At 48.3% G+C, this 20,864-nt stretch overlaps 1 protein-coding gene across 1 annotated transcript in view; it reads right to left on the bottom strand.

Moving 5' to 3' along the window:
* The window catches only part of DSCAML1 (DS cell adhesion molecule like 1), a 347,819-nt gene that overhangs the window by 308,155 nt on the left and 18,800 nt on the right, over positions 1-20,864 (bottom strand). Inside the window, exon 3 of the mRNA XM_058545136.1 lies at positions 20,145-20,291. Coding sequence (XP_058401119.1) covers positions 20,145-20,291 — 147 coding nt within the window. The remainder of the gene's footprint in view (positions 1-20,144; positions 20,292-20,864) is intronic.

The raw sequence follows: 20,864 nt of genomic DNA, 5'->3' as shown, positions 1-20,864 counted from the left end.
CTTCAAAAGCCTTCAGTGACGTCTACTGTAAGTCACTGGGCAGCACTTGAGTTTAATTCCTCTTTCTCTGTGGAGCCCCTCAAAATTTGTCCAGGGCTTACAAGGAAATATGCAACATGTGTAAAACCAGGGAGAGGGAGCACGGATTATGTGAATGCTAATTTATGACAGAAGAGACGGTTTAAGGAAGAACTTCACTAAAGGAAGGAGGCAGACCCTCTGGGGAAATACTAGCAGCTGGTCTGGGCTCCTATTGAGGTGAGAGATGGCCAAGGAAATAACACTAGTGAAACAATAACTTCCATCAGTATCCCCGTTTCATAGATGAGGAAGTTCTGAGAGGTAAGTAAATGCCCGAGGTAAGACCCAGCCAAGACCCAGGCCCTGGCCTCCTGCTTCCTCCAGCTTGCTCTCCCTCCCCTACATCAGAGCTTCCTTCCTTTGGAAGATTCCCACTTGCTCAGGAATGCTAAGCAGACATCTCATCTTGCAGAGTCAAGTCAGAAATGCAAAATGAGCAATTTTAAAGAGTTCTTGGTTTTGTTTTTTAACCTTCTTAAGAAATTCTGACATTTCCTTTTCATGGAGTCACAAAATCAGATTATAAATTTTCCCCACCCATGGGGGTCCTCTGAGTGTTGAGGCTGACACCACCAAAACAAAGGAGCACCTGGCCACAGAGTGAGGAGGGCAGCCTGACGGCCTGTCCCCGGCCATCGTTGAGACAAGACATTGCGGCTCCATCCATCCCACCAAAACCACAGCCACCAGAGCATCTGGAGTCCCTGTTACACCCTCTAACACCCGAAGGAAAGGCTCTTTGGCCTGGGAGCAGGAAAGCCCTGCTCTGGGTAAAGCATCAGAGGATAGGAGGAGAAGGAAGTGCACCATCAAGGGTTTTCTCACCATTAAATGTATTAATACACATCAACGTCAACACACTCCCTGAAATTGTGTGAAAGATCCAAATGACCCTCTGAATTCTCTGTTAGGAGGTTAATCTGTTAAGTGGAAAAGAGACAAGTGGTGCTGGGCTCCTCTCAGAGATGGTACCAGCAGCCCCAGTTCAGAGCTGGGGGCAGGGATGAAGGCCACTCAACATGGCGGGTGCACCAGGGACTCTCAGGGAAAGGGATGCCTTTCTCTGGTCCACGTCATCCCATCACCCAGAAGCCCTCAGGAAGGCCTGCAAGATACCTGTGGGCCTATGTGAGGGTGGGATTTTTGTGAAAATCAGGAAGGAGAGTGAGGCCACACCTGGTCAGAACCAGGACAGAGGTAAGGAAGCATCGCCGAGACATGGAGCAGAGAACGAGAATTCGGCAGAGCCGGGAAGCAGGAGCTCGTGATGGCTGTCAGACCATAAACCTTCCCAGGAACTTGCAGACATCTTGGGAAGGACGCGGGACATTTCCAAGGATGTGGAATTAAGATTAGAGGCAATTTTGACAGCTTTTAAGAAGCAGTGGCCATCCTATTGATATCTGGGTTGTAGAAAATTATTATTATTCTTATTTTAGAAATGAGGAAGTTGAGAAATTTAGGTAAAGCGTCCAGAACTTTTGAGAGCCAGTAGCTCAGAAGGAGCCGACACCATGAGGTGGCTGACGAAAAAGCTGATCCCAGGCTGTACTGGTGGGAACAGCATGTTCCAACCAAGGAGGGGGCGAGAGTCTCATTGAACCCTCTGTTCGTACCATCTGTGGCGTGGGGCACTCACTCTGGGCCTGGGTTTTGAGAAAGACATTGACAAACTGGAGCATGACCAGAGGTGGCATCCAGGATGAGATCCAATTCGGTCATAGAAGGGACTGCTCCAGAAAGGAGTTGCATTAGCCAGGAGGATGGGGCACTAGGGTGGGCGTGGGGGGACAGGAGAGGACGAGGGTTGTCCCCAGGTAACTGAAGGTGTCACAGGCAAAGAAGGAAACTGACCCCGTGGCAGTTCGGGGGTGGGCAGGGGGCAGAGTGAGGACCCAAGGGAAGAATTTCATGAAAGCAGATTTTAGCCCAACATGAGAAGGAACTTCATAAAAGAGGAACTTCCTAAAAAATCAGGAGCAGCAGCTACTTTGCAAGGTACCTACACTTAAATACGGCTTTTCGGGTTCAAAACCACTTCATATTTAATCTCCTTAACACATACTTGCAAAATGCAGAAAACTAGAAAAGAACAGAAATCATTCCTCATCTCACTATGCAGAGATAACCACAGCAATCACCAATAGCTTTGATGTATTTCAAGATATCCATGTATGATATATACATGTGTGTGTATTCCTTTAACCAATTGGGATCCTACTATAGATATAAAATGTATTTTCCACTTAACATCATATTATGATCTTCTTCTCACGTAGTTAAAAATGTATTGGAATATTTCATTGTATTATGATACCATAAATTATTTAATCATTCCCCTATTATTGGATATTTAGGGTTTTTTTTTTTCAATTTTTCACTGTTGTAAATAACACTGTAGTTAACAGAAATCTTTATTGCCATCTTGGGTTACTTCTTAAGGACAGAGCCTGAAGGATATGGACATTTACAGCTTCAGACACATATTGCCAAATTGCTTCCCAGAAAGGCTATACCAGTGTCTACTTGCATCAGCAGTGTGTGAGCATGCCCAATTATCCACACGCTTGCCAACGTCATCTCAAGGTTTTCCTAAAAAGAGTACTCCTCCATTTAAGAGAAGATTTGATACCTCATTGTTCAGGAATACATGGCATATGCCTGCTTATGATAAACAAGCTACAAACTCTGTGCCCCACCCACACACTGATACACACGCTAGCTAATTCTGTGTTCTTTGTAAACTCTAGTGATACTTCTAGACCTTGGAGGATCTCAACGCTAATCCACCCTATTGAGAATGAGACGGCCTCCCTCATCCTGCGGTAGGATGCTTCTTGAGGCCTGAGACTCAGGCTCAGTTAAGGCTATGAATGATATCTATAACGTGAGCAGGGTACTGGGCTCCATGGTTTCCAAAGCCCCTTCCAACCCTGACAGACCAATTCTACCATCTGCATATGCCACCTGGGAACTTGGGTACAGAAGAAAGAGGGGGAAACAGAGGAAGAATAGGAGAGGGGACATCATCATTTCAGGGTAATTGGAATAAAAATAGGTGTTTTAAGAGCCAAAGTGGAAGGCAGCAGCTGGTGGCCCCTGCCCCGCCCTCTGCCCAGTACACCCTCTGTTCTCCGGGTCCCGAGGCAGGTTCCCGCCCCAGAGCACCAGGAGATCACCTTTCTCTCTCAGGTTTCCCTGTTGGCTATGACCTGGGCTCCCAGCTTTCTCTGGTAATTTAAGCTGGAATTGGGAGTAAACCTCTCAAAGCGGGTAGTTATCCGGGTCTCTCTCTTCATCCCCAAGTCACTTGTCCCTACCCTGCTGGCTGCTGACAATGACTGACTGCCCCCCAGGACAGACGGAAGGCTGCCAGGACATTCCTCCGTTCCCAGCTCTTCGGAGCACGCCAGAGCAAGAGGGCATCACGGCCCCTTGCATACTCCCAGTATTCTTAATTTTCAGTGGGTCTGAAAATTCTTAATTTTCTCATGCTGGGTCTCCAGACTCTCATTAAACCAGGAAACAGATTATTATGGGATCCTGAGGCAGAGAATCTCTCCTTCTCTTCTATTTATACCACTTTTAATTGTTGTTATTTAACAACTATTGAGCACCAACCCCGGCCAAGGTGGCCCGGGCAGGGTGGGCAGGAAACAGGTCACAGAGGGTACAGCTGAGATGTGGGTATGTGTGCTTGCTGCTCCCCCAGCTCCACCAATACACCTCCCTAGGATCAGCCCCCTAACCTCACCTTCACCAGCAACCTCCTCTCTCTGCTCTCCCAGGCCCCCAAACCTAGAATGTCACAGAGGGACCCAAACTTCGACCTCACCCCTTCCCTAGCATTTTGCATATTGTGTTGAAATGCGTGCTTTTCTAACGAAATATATCACGCATACAGAAGAGGGTAAAAATAGTATAAAAACATCCACGTTTATTTTGGCTATATTTTCTTCAGATCTTTTCTAGAAGGAACATTTTAAGAAATAAGATGTTCGGAAAACAGTTGTATTTCCCTCCGTGAGCCCATTGCCTCCTTCCTCAGAGGTAAGCACTACCCTAAATATAGTGTTTATCATTCTCATGAATGTTTTATACTTTTGCAACATATGTACGTATCCGGAAACAATACAGGGTACCGTTTTGCATGTTTTCAAACTTTATACAAATGGTACCATAATATACGCATCCTTCTGCAATTTGCCTTTTCCATTCAACATTTTTTCATGACATGTCCAGGCTGATCTGTAAAGCTCTGGTTCATGCATTTCCCCTCCAGTATATTATTTCATTGTAGAAATAAAACGGATTTAATTCATCCATCTTGGTTTCCAATTCTTTGCTATCACAAACACAGCTGCCATGACGATTCCTGTCCTCGTCTCTGTGTGCGCATGTGCAAGAGTTTCCTTAAGGAATATTCATATTGGAGCTCTTTTTGTAACGAGTCTCTCTCCCCAGCAGGACACAGACCTGTCACCATGTTCCCAGTGCCCAGTATGATGGAGGGCGCATGGGGTCAGTAGAGTTTGTTAAACTGTACTGAGCTGGAAGGGATCTATGGGATCATCTATTCTAGCCCCTTCACTTACAGATGAGGAAACCTCCTTCCAGAGAGAGGGCCTGAAATCATTTAGTGAGACAGCTGGAACTGGAAACTCCATGCACCTCCCCAGCTTTCTAGCCTGATCCCTACCATGCTCTGGGGGAGCTGGTAAATGTTACACAAATGATCCAAAGGAAAGAGGGAAAAGGCAGAGAGAGCCGAGAGGTGCTTAAGCGGTCATACCCGGACACCTGGACTCCAGATGAGGCCTCACACCTGGGCACCCTGCCTCCGAATGAGGCCTTGCAACTGGTCACTCAGCCTCCAGATGAGGTCTCATACCTGGGTACCCAGCCTCTGAATGATGCCTCACACCTGGATACTCAGCCTCCAGATGAGGCCTCATACCTGGACATGTTCAGAGTAAGGCTTCAGATCTGGACACCCTACACTCAGATTGAAGCCTGCCTTTTGTGGTCCTTCCTTCCTCCTCCTAGCTCAGTCCAGCAGAAAACCCTGGACTGGAAACCAGGAGACCCAGACGTTACGGCCTAGAGGTGAAGAGTGGGCTGTGGTGCCAGATGACTTGCGATTGGGTCCCCACTCTGCTTCTTACTAACTGCGTAGCCTCGGGTGAGTCACTTCACCTCTGTGTGCTTCATTTTCCTTATCTGTAAAATAGGGATGATAATTCTACCTGCCTTATCATGCTATTGGGAGGACTAAACAAGTTTGTTTACATAAAGCAATTTGCACAGGGCCTGGCGTATGGCAAGTGCTGTGTGTTTTATTATTACCCCTTCCCCATCCCACACAACAACTGGGTGCAGCATCAATGCACTTCACACAACACGGCCTCGCCTCCCACTCTGACTCGACTACCTGGTCTCATTTTAATTATCCAGTTGTGTAACTGTGGGTGGGGCCAAGTATTTTCCCATTCATCATAGGCCACAGACCAGGAGGAAACAAAAAAGATATTCTGTCTTCAAAACTTGAGGTCACATCTCTGACAGTGCCTGACATAGTGTCTGGCCCACAGTCCAGAAGCTGAGTAAATGCTGGCTGTGGTGCCCCCTCCCTGCTGTCACGAAGGTTTTTCTTCTCCAGACTGCAGGAGGAATTAGAAAGGCAGTGGAGTAAAGTCACTGAACTTTTCTGAGCCTCTGTTTGCTCATCTGTAAATGGGGATAACTGTTTCTATGCCAAACAGAATCATTATGAGATTTGAAGTGTAATATATATATAAAGTGTGCTGGAAACTGTCAAAGCACAGTACAAATTTAACTCACTGATATTGTAAAAAGAGACCATTCAGCTTGCCCTACATCCCCATGGTGCTTCAACTCTGGCTGTGACATTGGGGGGGCCCTTCCTTCCCCCAGCCTGTCAAGCTCCCACACTCACCTTGCCAGCGCCCTGGGTGATGGGACAGCAGCCCGGGGAAGGGGACAGGAATAAGATGGAGTGTGGGGCATAGGACAACTCTGCCTGCGGCCAGCCTGTCTGAAGGATGCCCAGTGATAATTCCTGGGAAATTCAAGGGCAGACTTGGATTCCAGGAGGCTGAGATAGGGATGATCTCCATGTTTCTGGGAACATCCTTAATCGTTGAAGACCAGCTCCCCAAAGCCCTTCCAGACCATTCCCCACTCAAAATCTTCAATGGCTCCCCATGGCCCTTTAGTTACATACAACTCAGTGCAGCACCAGTTACACCCCACCCTTAAATGTGTCCTGAGCTCCAGGCAAACCAGGCTGTTTTCCTCCAAGAGTGCAGTCTTTGTTCTCAGCGCTCCAGGATTTTACCCCTGGGGTCTCCTGCCTGCAGAACAGAGGTTTGCAATCCAGCTCCTCACCAGAATCACCTAGGGGGCTTTCACAAATACAGATGCCTGGGTCTTACCCCAAGGGATCCTGACTCAATTGTTTGGGGTTGGGCCCAAACCCAACACCCAAACACCCAAAATCCAACACCCAAACCCCCCAAAGTGGTATTTTTTAAATGCACTCCAGGTGATTCTAGAGTTGAGAGCTGACAGGTCTAGAACACTCTCCCCCGCAGGAACTCAGCCTGCCAAAATGATCTACTCTCAAGGACCCACGGGAAATGCCGCTTCTTACGTGGCACCTGCTCTAGTCACAGAAGATGGGGCTCCCCACTTCTGAGCCCCTGGAGGCTGTGCCGCTCCTGCGCCCTCATCACACTCCGCCTCGTGTTGGGGTCACCTGTGTTCCAAGCTTGTCTTGCCTGTTAGACAGCAAGCCCCTCGAAGACAGGCACAGTGCCCCACATCTTCCATGCCTCTGCCCACGCTGCCTCATTGAATACTGATTGACCCAAGGCTGCCACTAAATTCAGAACACCCAGGCCACCCTCATTCCTGCCCAGAAGATGAAGAGGGGAACGGGGAACCGTCCTCTTTGCTCAGGAGAAAAGGCCAAGACCTGAACACTCACCCGGACACACTCCTGAGTTAGATGCTCCCCTGATGCCCTTTCCCGCAGGCAGTGGGCCAAGGTGCCTGCCTTGGGTCTCTGCTCTGGGGTGCTTCTGGGTGTCGACACAGGTGAATCTCTCTCCCCTTTCCACAGGCCAAAAAGTATAAGGTGTGAATACATATATGTACATATTCAATATATACAAATTATATCATGCATATTATTCATACAGATACACACACATATTAATTAAAATGAGTTTCTTTGCTGTGTGGGAAGAGGAATTTCTCCAAATCCCTTGAGATCCTCAAGCAAAGACCCTTGGGAATCCCTGTCTACATAACACAGCATCTTGCACACAGGAAATGCTCAAAAAACATTTGCTAAATTAAATAATGAACCGAAAATTCAACCAACTAATTGTTGCTTATGCCAATATAGCCATTTAGATAGATTCAGGGGATGAAGTCAACATAAAATACGGCATTGCCAGCTACAGCCTGATGGAGTTTGTGCAGGCCCTGAGAAGGGTACAACTGCTTCCCATCAGGCTTTGCACAACTGCTTCCCTAGGCCTGTGTTAGTAGCAGCAGGCTCTGGAATATTCTACATACAAGCCCTCTCCTTTTCTGTGTCCCACTCTGGGGGCAGTGAAGAGGAACCCCAACCATGGGCTCTTGGAAGGGATTCCTTTGCTTTACAAAGGCTGAGAGCCCACCAGACCACCGCACAGAGGACAAAGGCCACCGATACCTGGCTGACTCCAGTGTACAAGCAGAAGCTGAACTTGGAACCCAGACTCTGCTGCTGCCCCCACTCCCAGCGCCGCTGCCACTCACTGTCACAGGCTTCTGTCTCCCAGCCTGTCATCTGCTTCTCAGGTGACTCTCCAGAATTCTGGCAGATTCTATGTCCCTAAACAAGTGAGTATTCAGGTATGCTCTGACTCTGAAGTGGAGGGAGGAATCTCTAGGTGTGAGAGGAAAACACTTCCAATTTAGAGGCCTTAGTGCAAGCCTCTGGGCCCTCCCACCCACTGTACTGGGATGCAGAGGGCTGTGCCTAGTTCCAGCTGGCTTAGCACGCCACTGCAAAAGGCAGGCTTGGCAGCCAACGAGGACACATGCCTAAGCTCCTGAAGTTTCCGCACACAGCAAGACACCTGGTAGACCACAAAGACCAGGGTCATAAGGCTAGGAAGTGGGCTTCAGCCTTGTGGGGTGACACCAAGGGCTTACCCTGCCTCTGCCCCAGCATGAGGGCTTGTCACCTCACCCTCCTAACCGTATGCCCTCAGCCCTGAAGGCTAAGTGACCCCAATGTAATGAAAACCAAGCTCACCCTCCTATATGCTCACTCCCAGATGCTCACACTTACATGATCACTCCTGGATGCTTACACCTAAATGCTCACACCTAGATGCTCACTCTTGAATGCTCACTCCAAGATGCTCACTCCAGGATGCTCACATCTGGATGCTCACTCCAAAATGCTCACACCTGGATGCTCACTCCTAGATTCTCACACCTGGATGCTCACTCCACCATGTTCACGCTGATACTCATTCCTGGATGCTCACTCCATGATACTCACTCTATGATGCTCACTCCTGGATGCTCACTCCATGATGCTCATTCTATGATAGTCACTCCTGGATGCTAACTCTAGGACACTCGCTCCTGGATGGTCACTCTATGAAGATACTGTGAGATACTCACTCCTGGATGCTCACTCTATTATGCTCACTCCTGGATGCTCACTCCTAGATGCTCACACCTGGGTGCTCACACGTGAATGCTCACTCCATGATGCTTACACCTGGGTTCTCACACCTGAATGCTCACTCTCACTCCTGGATGTTCACTCCTAGATGCTCACACCTCGATGCTCACTCCTGGATGTTCACTCCATGATGCTCACTCTATGATGCTCACTCCTAGATGCTCATTCCGTGATGCTCATACCTGGATGCTCTCTCCTAGATGCCCACTCCATGATGCTAACACTTGGGTGCTCACTCCTGGATGCTCACTCCTAGATGCTCACTCTATGATAGTCACTCCTGGGGGCTCACACATGAATACTTACTCCAGGACACTCACATCTGGATGCTCACTCCTAGATACTCACTCCACCATGTTCACACCCTAATGCTCACTCTGTGATGCTCACACCTGGGTGCTCACTCCTGGATGTTCACTCCATGATGCTTACTCTGTGATGCTCACTCCTGGCTGTTCACACCTGGATGCTCACTCCATGATGTTCACACCTAGATGCTCACTCCTAGATACTCCCTCCTCATGGAGACCTTCCAGGTCTCAAGGAGAAGATGACTAATCGTGGGACAGTTAATTGTGTGTCTGCTCAGCATTAGGAAAAATTGAAAACCTATATAGAGAGAATCTATGTGTAAAAAACAGATCCATACAGAAAAATAAAAACTATACATGAAAAATATGCTTTCCCTATATAGAAAAATCTCTCTATAACATAATTTCTAATCCTCTCACCTGAGGAAATTGAAGCTCAGAGAGGTTAAAGGACCTACTTAGGGTCATATGACACGTAAGGAGCAGGGCTGGGATTTGAACCCAAGTGTCTCTGAGTCCAGAGCCCACATCCTTTTAGCTTTGCTACACAGTTTCACTCCATCAAAAAAGGGGCTCCAAGCAAGCCCTGCTGATTTGGGGCATAACAAGAGCAAATGAGAGCTTTATTCTAGCAGCCACAGAACCACACCCTTCCCTTCATTTTAATCTATCCCAATCCAAAATTCAGTCACCCTTCTGGTTAAACGTTCCTTTAGGCATTCAACAAACATTGCCTGAGTGCCTGCTCGGTGCTGGCCCGCAGGGAGGCTTATGGCATTAGGGATGCAGGCTTCCCTCCCGCCACTATCCAGTGCAGACCCCTGCTCAGAGCCGTCTGCACGTGGCTCCAGCTCTGGCGGTGAAGTCTCATTGATACGCAACAGAGTTCAAAATCACAGGCTTGGCAGGAAGCGCCATCTATACATAGCTCTCCCATTCTGTAAGCACTGTTGGCTTCTTCTGAATAAATGCTACCCTACATTAAATGCCAGAATTCGGCAAGCAATACTGCATGTTTGCAATGAGATTGAGAACTAAAGGCAAGATTGATTCTGATGTGAACACCAGCAAACCAAATGGGTTTTTGAAAACCCTATAATTTCCCTGCAACCCTTGACTTCACTAAACACACATTTTTAGACTACAGCACGGTTAGGTAGGCATTAAACAAAAATGAGGTAGTCTAATGATGATTTATGTGCAGGATAACCTTCTATAAAGAATTCTGCTCTGATTTCAGGGTAACTTACAGAGGTGTCAACTTAACCAAACAATGCTGCTTGCTCCGTGTCCACTGCCACGGCGTGATCCCAGGGCAGAGCGTTTGCCTGCAATTGTCTTAAATCTGCTGAAATTCACCCAGTGGGTGCTCTGCCATGAACTAAATGGAAAAGCAAAACACGACACATGCACACGCCGCCAGAGGCACCTGTGAACACAGACATTTCTGCTTGACTGAGGAGCCATGGCTAATGGTTCTGGAACCAACCAACCGGCGTGCAAATGCACAGCAGCCCGCCTCCTTGGAGATTGGAAGGGGCCCTGGGGAGCTGCGGGCATGCGCTCCAGGTGGGGCCTCAAGAGCTCCTGGGGTGCAGACATCAAACTAGAGTTGTGGTATACCCCTCTCTGGTTGTAACCTGGGGCAGTCCTCTCAATCCCCCCAAGCCTTGGTTTCCCTGTCTGTTAAGTGAGGTTAAGAACGTGTCTGCCTCAGATGGGATTGGAAGGATGCAATAAGACGATACCCATGAACTGGCTTCATAAACCAGAGAGCACCACACAAATGAAAGGTGACACAGGCAACAGGGCACACAGTTTGAGAAGTGGCCCAAGTCATCTCTAAGAGCTGAAATCAACCTGCTCCAGGCTCAGATCCCACCCCACCACACGCTCACTCCACGGCCTTGTGCAGGTGAACAGCTTTTCTGTGCCTCAGGCTCCTCATCTGCAAAATGGAGATAATAACACCATCTCCTACATGGGACACTTGTGCAGACTAAAGGAAACAACTCATAAAAAGCACTTATTGCATAGGAGCTCAATCAGTGATCACTTATTTTCTGACTAACCATTATTATCACTATGATTAACACTCCAATTCAGCAATTCAGGCCATCTGACCAGGGAGAGAATGCCATTGCTGCTTCTGAATGCTTCCTTGTGATCTTTAACCTGCAGAGCGTGTCTTACGGCTTTAGGAGGTAAGATTTTCTCTCTGTGCTCCGAAGAAGAAAACAAGGCTGAGTCTGACGCCCCCTTCCTCATCAAAGCAAACAGCAACAACAAAATTAAGGGCCAGTTGCTTTTCCTCTCTACAATTGCCTTGGCGAGGGAAATAGTAATTGTCCTATTGTCATGAGTCCCTGGGACAGCCCTCAGGCTGGAGTCACTAACATATGTTACAAGGAAAGAGCTTGGGCTTTGGGGACAAAAGCTCTGGGTCCAAGCCCAGTCCCTGCTACTGAGAAGCTGTGTGACCTGGAGCAAACTGTTTGGCCTCTCTGAATCTCATTTCCTTCATACCTAAGAATGGGGGTAGCATGCCTCCCTCACAAGGTTAAGTGGAGAATTAAATGAGATGACATCCAGGTACCTGCCACGGGGCCCTGCCTACACATACGTCTTAATACGTGTTTATTCCTTCCCTTTTACTTAGCTTCTAACTGCACAAGTCACTGAACCTCACTGCATTGTCTGTTTCCTCATCCGTAAAACGGGAAAGGCAATGAGGGTTACTGTGAGGAGCAAATGAGACCATGTAAAAGCACTTTATAAACTGTATACTAGTTATTATTGAACCAGAGGTTGAATAATAACTTTGAGCAGCTTAGATCCAGGTAGTTTGTGGAACTGATCTTTGCTGTGTTGGTACCAAACCACATGCCTTCGTGCCGTCCCTCAACACAACTTTTATCAGGTACCATGAAAGGCATGAGTGAACACAGAGATTAACCATCCTCTGTCCCAGTCATTTTGTTTCCCTCATTCTGCCCAGAGATTATCACGCCCTATTTGAGTTAAAAACGCCACAGTGGTCATCTACCCAGCCCCCGTTCCTTATGACTTTCTTGAGATCACATTTAGGGGCAGCCATTCTCCAGTCTATGATCCCAGGACCACTGCTCCTCTGGGTGGCTGCATCCCTGGCTAATTCACGTTCTGCCTCCAGCCCAGCCCCCAGGAGGGGTAGCATGCACCATGTCATGAAGCTGGGTGAGCAATTTCCCTGCTGTGTTTAGGCCGCTCTCTTTCCATTTGAGAATTCAAGTCTCCCCAGACGCCTAATCTTCATCTAAAGGATTTCATGTGCAGTAGGTTTCACTGTCACCATCTCACAGATGAATAAACTGAGGCTTTGAAACTAACTTGCTCAAGGTCACCAATTAGGACCAGCAGATTCCACAGCCTGTCTTCTTTCCACCACATCCCAGTACCTCTTCTGAAAATTGTCTGCTTGTATCAGTTACCCAATTTTCTATTGAGTTGTTTGCCTTTTTCTTGTTGATTTGCAGCTTTTAAAAAATACATTCTCTATATTAAGTTTTTGCAAAGCAATATAGTGTAGTGCTCAGGAGCACAAATAATGGAGTCTGAATGCGTAAGTTTAAATTGTGGCTCTGTCATTTACTAATTTGAGACAATTTCCTTAGCTTCTTTGTGGCTCAGTTTGCTCATCTGTAAAATGGGGAATAATAGTCCCCTCATCTTCAGATTGCTGTGAAGATTAAATGACCTAAACATATAAAATGCTTAGAACAGAGCCTGGAAACTCAGTAAGCGCTCAATAAATATTAGTCATTAATATCATGTTGTTCTTTTTTTTTCTAGAATTAGATAGGAACTTCATGAGCTAAAAGTCATGGCATCCTTCTCAGACGTCTCCCTCCCACCTCTACTTACCGTCCAACCATCCTCTCCCTGCCTGCCTGCCTTTGTCAATGCTGTCCCCTCCACCCAGAGTGCTCTTTCTGTCCCCTTGGCCTAGGGATGTACTCTAAGGCCTGAGCACAAGCCTCCCTCCCCGTCATGACGCCTTGCTGGGCTGCCACCATCAGAAAGAATCCCAGCCTCTGTTGTATCATCCTCTTCATGGAAAGATGCTATCACCCCTTGATAGGAGCTGCTGAAGGGAAGAAATAGGTCATGGTCAAGTCTGACTCCTCTGCAAGGCCTCATACTGTGCCTAACATCCAGCAGGGGCCCAAATCCCATTTGTTAAATTGCTTTGAACACACCATCTATTTCACATTAGTCCAGGCTGACCATCCCAGCCCCTTTTCTGCATGCCCCTAACGAGTCAAGAGCTGAGATCCGCCATTTTGCATCTAAATAGCAAATCATCACAGGAGGAACCCACAGAAGCCATCTCTCTCTGGGTAACTCTGAAGCAGCTCAGCGTAATGCAGACTGAGGACTACCAAGCCTAAATCCCATAAGGCCACCCGTCTTCCGCGTGACCTTAGGCAGGCCTCTCTCCTTTCTTACTGCCACATGATGATCCAGTAAGAAAGAGACTGGCATTTCATCATTATCATTAATCATCTTCTATGAGTACTAGAGCGGAGAGGGGTCTGAATAAAAATATAGATTCTGCTCTTGATGATTATATATTCTCGTAGTGGGGATAACACAGATTTTAAAATATGCAGGACAAAATACGCTTAGTGCCTTGAGCAAGGAACTGATAAAGTTTGGAGGGAGTTCAGAAAAGGATCCCCTGGAAGGAGGTTAATCTGGGTGATTTTTAAATCCATTCTTAGCAGAAATTGGGAAAGACATCATGGAAAAAGAGGTATTTGAGCCAGACTTTGAAAGATGGGTAGGTTTTAGACAGACAAAGAAGGAAAGAAGTCTGATAGTAAAAGAAAAGCACCTCGCGAGTAGTTAAGATAATATACCCTGAGAATGTGCAGGAGAGAAGGAGTGAAGGAGGCATGAGAAAGCAGTGGTCTGGGCCTGGGTTTCTTTATCACTAAATGAGGAGGCTGGACTACATGACCTCCAGGCCCCTTCCAGCTCTGACAGTCTGTGACTCCATCTGCCTGGAGCCTACATGTATCCAAACTGGTTTCCAGGCACCACCTTGGCTCTCTCCCGTCTGTGCCATCCCCCATCTGAGTTGGTATAGACTCAAAGTAGCCTTAGTTTCAGCCTGAGCAAAATGCAATTAATAAGTTGAATCTGCATTCCAAAGCAAACCAAGATCATGTTTGATTGTTTACTGTGTTGAAATTAACCACCCTTGCCCATCAGAGCTGACAACATGCACGGAATTCTAAATTCCCAGATCAGCCCCGTCTTTGTATCTCCCTTCGGGCCAAACACAGAGCTGGTGCCCAATAAAGGCTTCTTGTTAGAACGGTTGTTTTGTTCACTGATCTTTCAGCTGGAGATCTATTGCCCGTCAGAAAAGCTAAAGCCTCTGGTCATCGCACACACAGCCAGAGGTCAGTGCAAGGGCTGGTGACACGTTTCTGTCCCCCAGGCAAGTGCAGGAGACAGGGATGAGCCCTCCTCCTATGTTGGAACCTGAGGACAGTCCATTCTTTTTTTTTTTTTTTTTGTGAGGAAGATCAGCCCTGAGCTAACATCTGTCGCCAATCCTCCTCTTTTTGCTGAGGAAGACTGGCCCTGGGCTAACATCTGTGTCCATCTTCCTCTACTTTATACGGGACGCCGCCACAGCATGGCTTGACAAGCGGTACGTTGGTGCACGCCCGGGATCCGAACCTGCGAACCCCAGGCCGCCACAGCGGAGCACGTGCACTTAACTGCTACGCCACGGGGCCGGCCCCAGGACGGTCAGTCTTAATGAGGAGCCTGCTCTGGAGAGGCAGCACGAAGAAGAGCAACCCAGAGGACCCAGCTCAAACCCGGGCTGCTTATTAGCTGTGTGGCCCTGGATAAGTTGCTTAACTTCCCTGGGCCTCACTGACCTCATTTATAAAACTGGGGGGAAACCCCCAACAAAACAAAAAATGTTATCTCTCTTGAAGGGTTATTGTGAGGATTAGAGATAAAATATAGAAAATGCCTAACACAAAAGAGGTCACAATACATGATAGATATTATCATTAATCTTGTTATTATTATTATGCTGTGACAGGTGTTATGAGGGCCCTGGAGATAAAAGGATGAAACAGATATAGTTGTACAGCCTCCTGCAGCAGACGGACAGAAGCAACCACTTATAGTGTAAGACAGAAAGAAGTACCTGCTCCAGGAATGGGACCAGACAAGTGACAAGTTCTGCCGCAGGCTCACGGAAGGGGGCACGTGAACCGAGTTTAAAGGACGAACAGGAGTAGGGTACCAATAGCAAGAGGGGATCGGTGCAGACCAGGCAGAGGAGACAAAAGAACCAAATGAAAAGAGGGAAGAAAACCCATGAACAACTTGGAACCCTGGACAACTAGGGGGTGGAAGAAGGGTGGTGGGCTCACTGACTCTCACCGGGGGCAAAGGAGCTGCGGTTGGAAAGCAGTGCCCACTTTTCAGAAAGGACCTCTATGGCCGGATTCCTTCTGCTCCCCGCTTCTCCCCTCCCCACCACGCAGTACCCCCAGTGCACTCCCTGCCGGGCCAAGGCACGATGACAACCCAGCATGCAAGAGCCCCATCCGCACAAACAAGGGAGCTGATCCAGGCCTGCCTTCCAGAGCACCAGCAGATACATCTGGCCCGCATCTGAGCAGTGTCCAAAACTCCCCGCTGGGGCCAAGACAGCCAGTCAGGATGCTGGTGAAGAGCATGCTGGGAAACTCCCACAAGGAGCCCGCATCGATATAACCAGGTCTGGTGGAAATTAAAAGCTATTAGGAACAGGGCCGGATTTATCTTTATATCCAATACCATGCATTGTAATGGTGATCATGCAGATGGCAAATTAAACCACATCTCGGCTTCACTGGAGGCCTTCATTTTAATTTACGTTCGTGCACAGCCCTTTGCCCACCCGCTCAGGAGAGCCAATTCACCTCAAGACTAAGTCCCCCAGGAGAGAAGTAAGGGGTAGGAGTCCACTCGATCATAGGGGAGAAGCTCTGTGCTTTTACATGCACGTCTTTAAATAGCCTGATGGAAGGAAGATGGCCAGCTTGGGGGAGGAGAAGCGGGGAAGAAAGGGGCAGATGTAGAAGGCAGCTCTGGGGAAAGCTACCTTTGGGCTGTCTCTTTAGCCTCTACCTATCTTGGGAAAAGCACAGCCAAAAAGCTGCTTAGAGATTCACTGGCCAGCTCCAGGAGGCTTACCTGCCCCTCCCAACTGTGGACAGCTGGGAAGGCTAACCTGTGTGCAAATACCCAACTCACAGAGCTTGCTTAGGCCCCGAGCCTTTAATTCCTTCCAAAGGCCCTCGGAGAGAGGCGTGGAAGGGCAGGCTCCTCATTCACAGGGGCCTGCACTCACCCTGCTGGGCTCCCTCCTCCCAGGGCACCTGCTCTCCCCAAGGACATATTTCCTGGGGCCCTGATTGGCCCACATCAGCCTCCCCGTCCCTCCTCCCACTTTCTAGCACCTGCTCCTGCTGGCCTTGTGGTTTGTGGAGGATCTGAGCCCAGGCTTGCAGATCCAGAGATCAAAATCAACACCACACTCCCTGCTCCAGAAGCCAACCCTGAAGTGTCAGGGGGAAGTAACTTGGGCTCCTGGGTCCTTCCTTAACCTCAAGTCAAACTAATTACTAAATCCTCCCAGACTGTGAGAAGCTGCTGTCCAACCGCCCAGCCAAAACACACACACACACACACACACACACACGCACACACACTGGGACACTATGAGTATGGATGGCAGAGCATCTTATTTTTATGAAAAATGTCAATAGGCAATTTGCATTTTCCAAAATTAACGCATGCAGCATGTAGGCCCAAGTTCTGGCCCCTCATCTATAGAGCCTGGAGGAAGCAAAACCTCACTCTCACTGGTTCTCATGGATTCCTCTGGGAGCGTGTTAGCTGGATTTGTGTGCTTTGGGAATTCTGTCCCCGGATCTAAAACATAGCCGTAGAAAGATCTAGAATGATTATGGATGGGGCTGGAGGGCTGGGCAAGGAAGGAAAATTCTCCAAGGCTGAAGGAAAGAAACGGGGTTCTACAGAACCAAAGTTAACAGAGCCCTGCAGATTAGCATCAAGCCCACTTTCCTGATAATTATGACCTTTGGGGCCACCAGCCCAGTCTTGACATCAAAGTCAGCCCTGAAGCACCAACTACAAGGGCCGCCTGGGGAAGCTCACTGCCTCCAGCTCCTACGCACAGGAGCCAGGTTAACCTTCCTCCTCTCCTGCCTGAATGGCTTTCTCACTACCCCCTGCCCACTGCGCTCATCCTTATTTCAATGCCTCTGTCCATGCTGTTCCCATATTCCTTCAGAACTTCCAACCATCCATTCACGCACCCACTCAACATTTAGTGAGCATTTGTCCTGAGTGTGCAAGGTGGTGCGTTAGGAGCCAGGGATGCGTGAATAAAAGCAACCCAGTTCCCACTCTTGGGAAGCTCAGTCTAATGGGGGACACAGGCTCTGTTACATGGTAGAAATACATACACCGCAACAGGAAACGGCAGTACAAAGAGGAGAATGAACACTCTCTTTCACCCAATAATAATGATCACAGCTACAGCCCGTCCTCAGTGTGTGTCACGCAGTGGTCGAAACATTTTACATACAGTAACTTATTTCATTCCTACTTGAACCCCATGAAGTAGTCAACCATCATCCCCATTTCACTACAGTTGAGGAAACTGAGGCCCCAAGTGGCAAAATGGCTTGCACAGCTCGTAAGCAATGGAGCGAGTTTCAAGCCCAGGTAGTGTCGTCCTAGATTCTAGGCTCTTAATCACTGCACTCAACTCGGTCCGCAAAGTCTTCCCTAAACACCAGCATTCGTTCTCTCCTCTCCTGAGGCCAAGGCCCTCACTGCCTACAGCAGACAAGCCTCCACTGTACCCACAATAACACTGTATTGGATACATTTGTACTGGTGCCTGGACGCAGTTCTGTGTGGGGTAAGTGCACAGACCTGAGTTCAAGCCCTCAACTCTGCTTAATAGATGTGTGACCCGGAAGAAGTTACTTCACTTCTTTGAGTCTCAGTTTCCTCTTCTGTAAAGTGGAGGCGGAAAAATATAGTTAAGGACGTTTGTGAGGATAAAATGAGGTCATATACTAAAGTTTCTTAGCCCAGTGCCTGCCATATAGTAAGCACTCAAAACTTTTTAATATTATTTTATTATTATTATTTTAATAGGTATAACTCATAGTCCATAAACTCAAGTGTAAAAGAAATATCACATTTCTTTATGTTCTTTAAATCACTTTCAATCTGACTCTGCTGGATAGACAGGAAATTCAATCTCCATCAATTCCACCAGGGATGTGCCAAGGCTCAGGGTCTCTGGTCCTCACCAGCCTGTCATCACTGCCTGCATGACCCCTTTGGGTCTTGGCCATGCACCTCATGCCTCATTTGGACACAAGATCCTTGGCCTCAGTCCCAGACCAGGTGGAGCCACACACAGCCACCCCTCTGGGGTCCAATCACTTCCTTCAGCTGCACCCACTGAGCAGCCTACAGCATCACCACCAACTCTGGCATGCTTTTGTCTCCTGTTCGTTGCCCTCAGAGATTCTCCTCTTCAGCCAGGACACCCATCCTAACCTTTCCTATTCACTTATGGTTTCACAAAAGGCAGGAAGACCAGCTGTCTTCAAGTAGTTTCAGATTCCTGTGCCACCACAAGCTCTGAGGCCATTATAGCCCCTGGCCATCTGCTTGGAATTGAGAAAAGAAAAAAGCACCAAGAGCAAAACACAAATTAATGTCTCAGAAAAAGTATCCTGCCACGTTAGCTATAAAGGTGCCTAAGCATCGGTTCTTCTGCCAGCTCACACCAGAACCCCCTACAGAGTTTCCAACCTGCTGACGCCAGGTTCTCCTCTGAGATACTGATTTGGGGTTGGGCCTAAGCAGTGGTGTTTTTCAAAGAGCTCCCCAGGGATTCAAATATGTAGCGGCATTAAGAACCCCTGCTTTACAGGTTTCATGTGTAGCAGTCTTGTCTTCCCCAACTAACCTGAAAACCTTGAGCAACTAGAATCATTTCATACGACCAGTGATCAGACATCAATGCAGGAGGGGCACTCAGAGAGCATCTGGTCAAGGTCCTCCATTTTACAGAAAGGAAAACAAGGTTCTTGGCTGAGAAAGGAAGGAAAAGCATCAGAGCCTCTGCAATGTGCCGGGATGAAGCAGGAGAGATACTGGAGCGGCGGGAAAAAACCACAGTCTTGTAACTGAAGCCTAGAGGTATTTTGAGGACTTGAGGTCCTCTCTTGGGGTTTGCAAACCTGTTTTCCTGTTGAAAAGACAACCCTGCATAGGGAAAAGGAGCCAATAATGAAGGGTTCGCAATCACGACAGCTCTAACAAGGTGAACCTACAACATGGTATTAACCTCTTCTCCCAATACCAGGCAAGGAGTGAGGCCGGCTGCAATTCTGATGGGGTCTTTGGCCAACTCGTGAAAAAAAAGTCCCAGCATGCTGACTCAAGTCTGGTCCTCTGAGAATCCAGTGCTTATTGTCCTAGTCATTCAGTGCAGGAACACAGACCACAAACCAGCCTCTTCTCCCTCCTCTCCCCACACCCTTCACAGTTAAGGTGTTTCCAGCTTGCCTACCAACCCTAAGGGCAATGGCAAGCAAAGACTCAGTAGTAAGGAAGGATGGGGACCCCACTCCTTTGGGGGTGTAGGACCCACCCTGTGTCTGACGGGCCCTTCACACACCCCACACACACGTGGGTTTTCACCACCCCACACAAAGCTGCACCAAGCCAAGACCAAAGACACTTTTGCCAGAGCATCAACAAAACAATAACAAATCACTTGCCAGAACCAACCTCAAGATCTCAGTTAGCTCCACAACCAAGTCAGCACCCCTGCCCGCCGAGGCCCCACAGCTCTTCCTTACCTGGGATGATGGAGACTGTGTCCTTCTCCCAGGACACAACACTAACATATTCCTGCACTGAAGAGGGGATGAGGCACTTGAAGACGGCCACGTTTCCACGCATTGACCTTTGATCCTCCACCCGGACGGTGTAGGGTTCCCTGAAAACTGCAGAGAGATGGAGGGTGGGGAAGAGGAGGGTGTCATAAGGCTCAGCAGCGACATGGAGGGGGGCCCCGAGAAAGCCAGCTCAACTCTCTCAGCACCCTCAGACCTAAGCCTCCATCACCTCTTCCCCCACCTCCCACTTACCCAGCCCAGAAGTTCCTGCCATGATCTGATTCCTGCCTGCACAGCTCCTTCTCATCAACCTCCTCCCGCTCCCCTGGGCAATCTACTCTCCCTCAGAAATACCCAGCCTCCCTCTGCAAGACCATAAATCCCACATCTAACCTTTCCAATTTCGGTGAGTGTTAACAAACCGTATGAGATGTGAGGACCCTGAGGGCAGCACCTAAGCCCTGCAATGGGATCATATTCAACAAGGGGATGTGGGTAATATGGAAATATGCTAGAATTCCTCCAAGGAAACCACACTTGATCTCCTGCATCATCCCTGGGCCCAGGGTGGCAACAGTTTTGGGCACGGTGACCATAAATTGCCAAAATAAAAACTAGGACACATGATAGAACAACAGATTTTTGTGCCACTTCAATGTGAAAGGCAGTTCGGGAAAATGT

The sequence above is a fragment of the Diceros bicornis genome, chromosome 7 (assembly GCF_020826845.1).
Source record: "Diceros bicornis minor isolate mBicDic1 chromosome 7, mDicBic1.mat.cur, whole genome shotgun sequence".
NCBI lineage: Eukaryota > Metazoa > Chordata > Mammalia > Perissodactyla > Rhinocerotidae > Diceros > Diceros bicornis.
The sequence above is the reverse complement of the archived record's forward strand: the minus strand, read 5'-3'. Positions and strand labels throughout refer to the sequence as shown.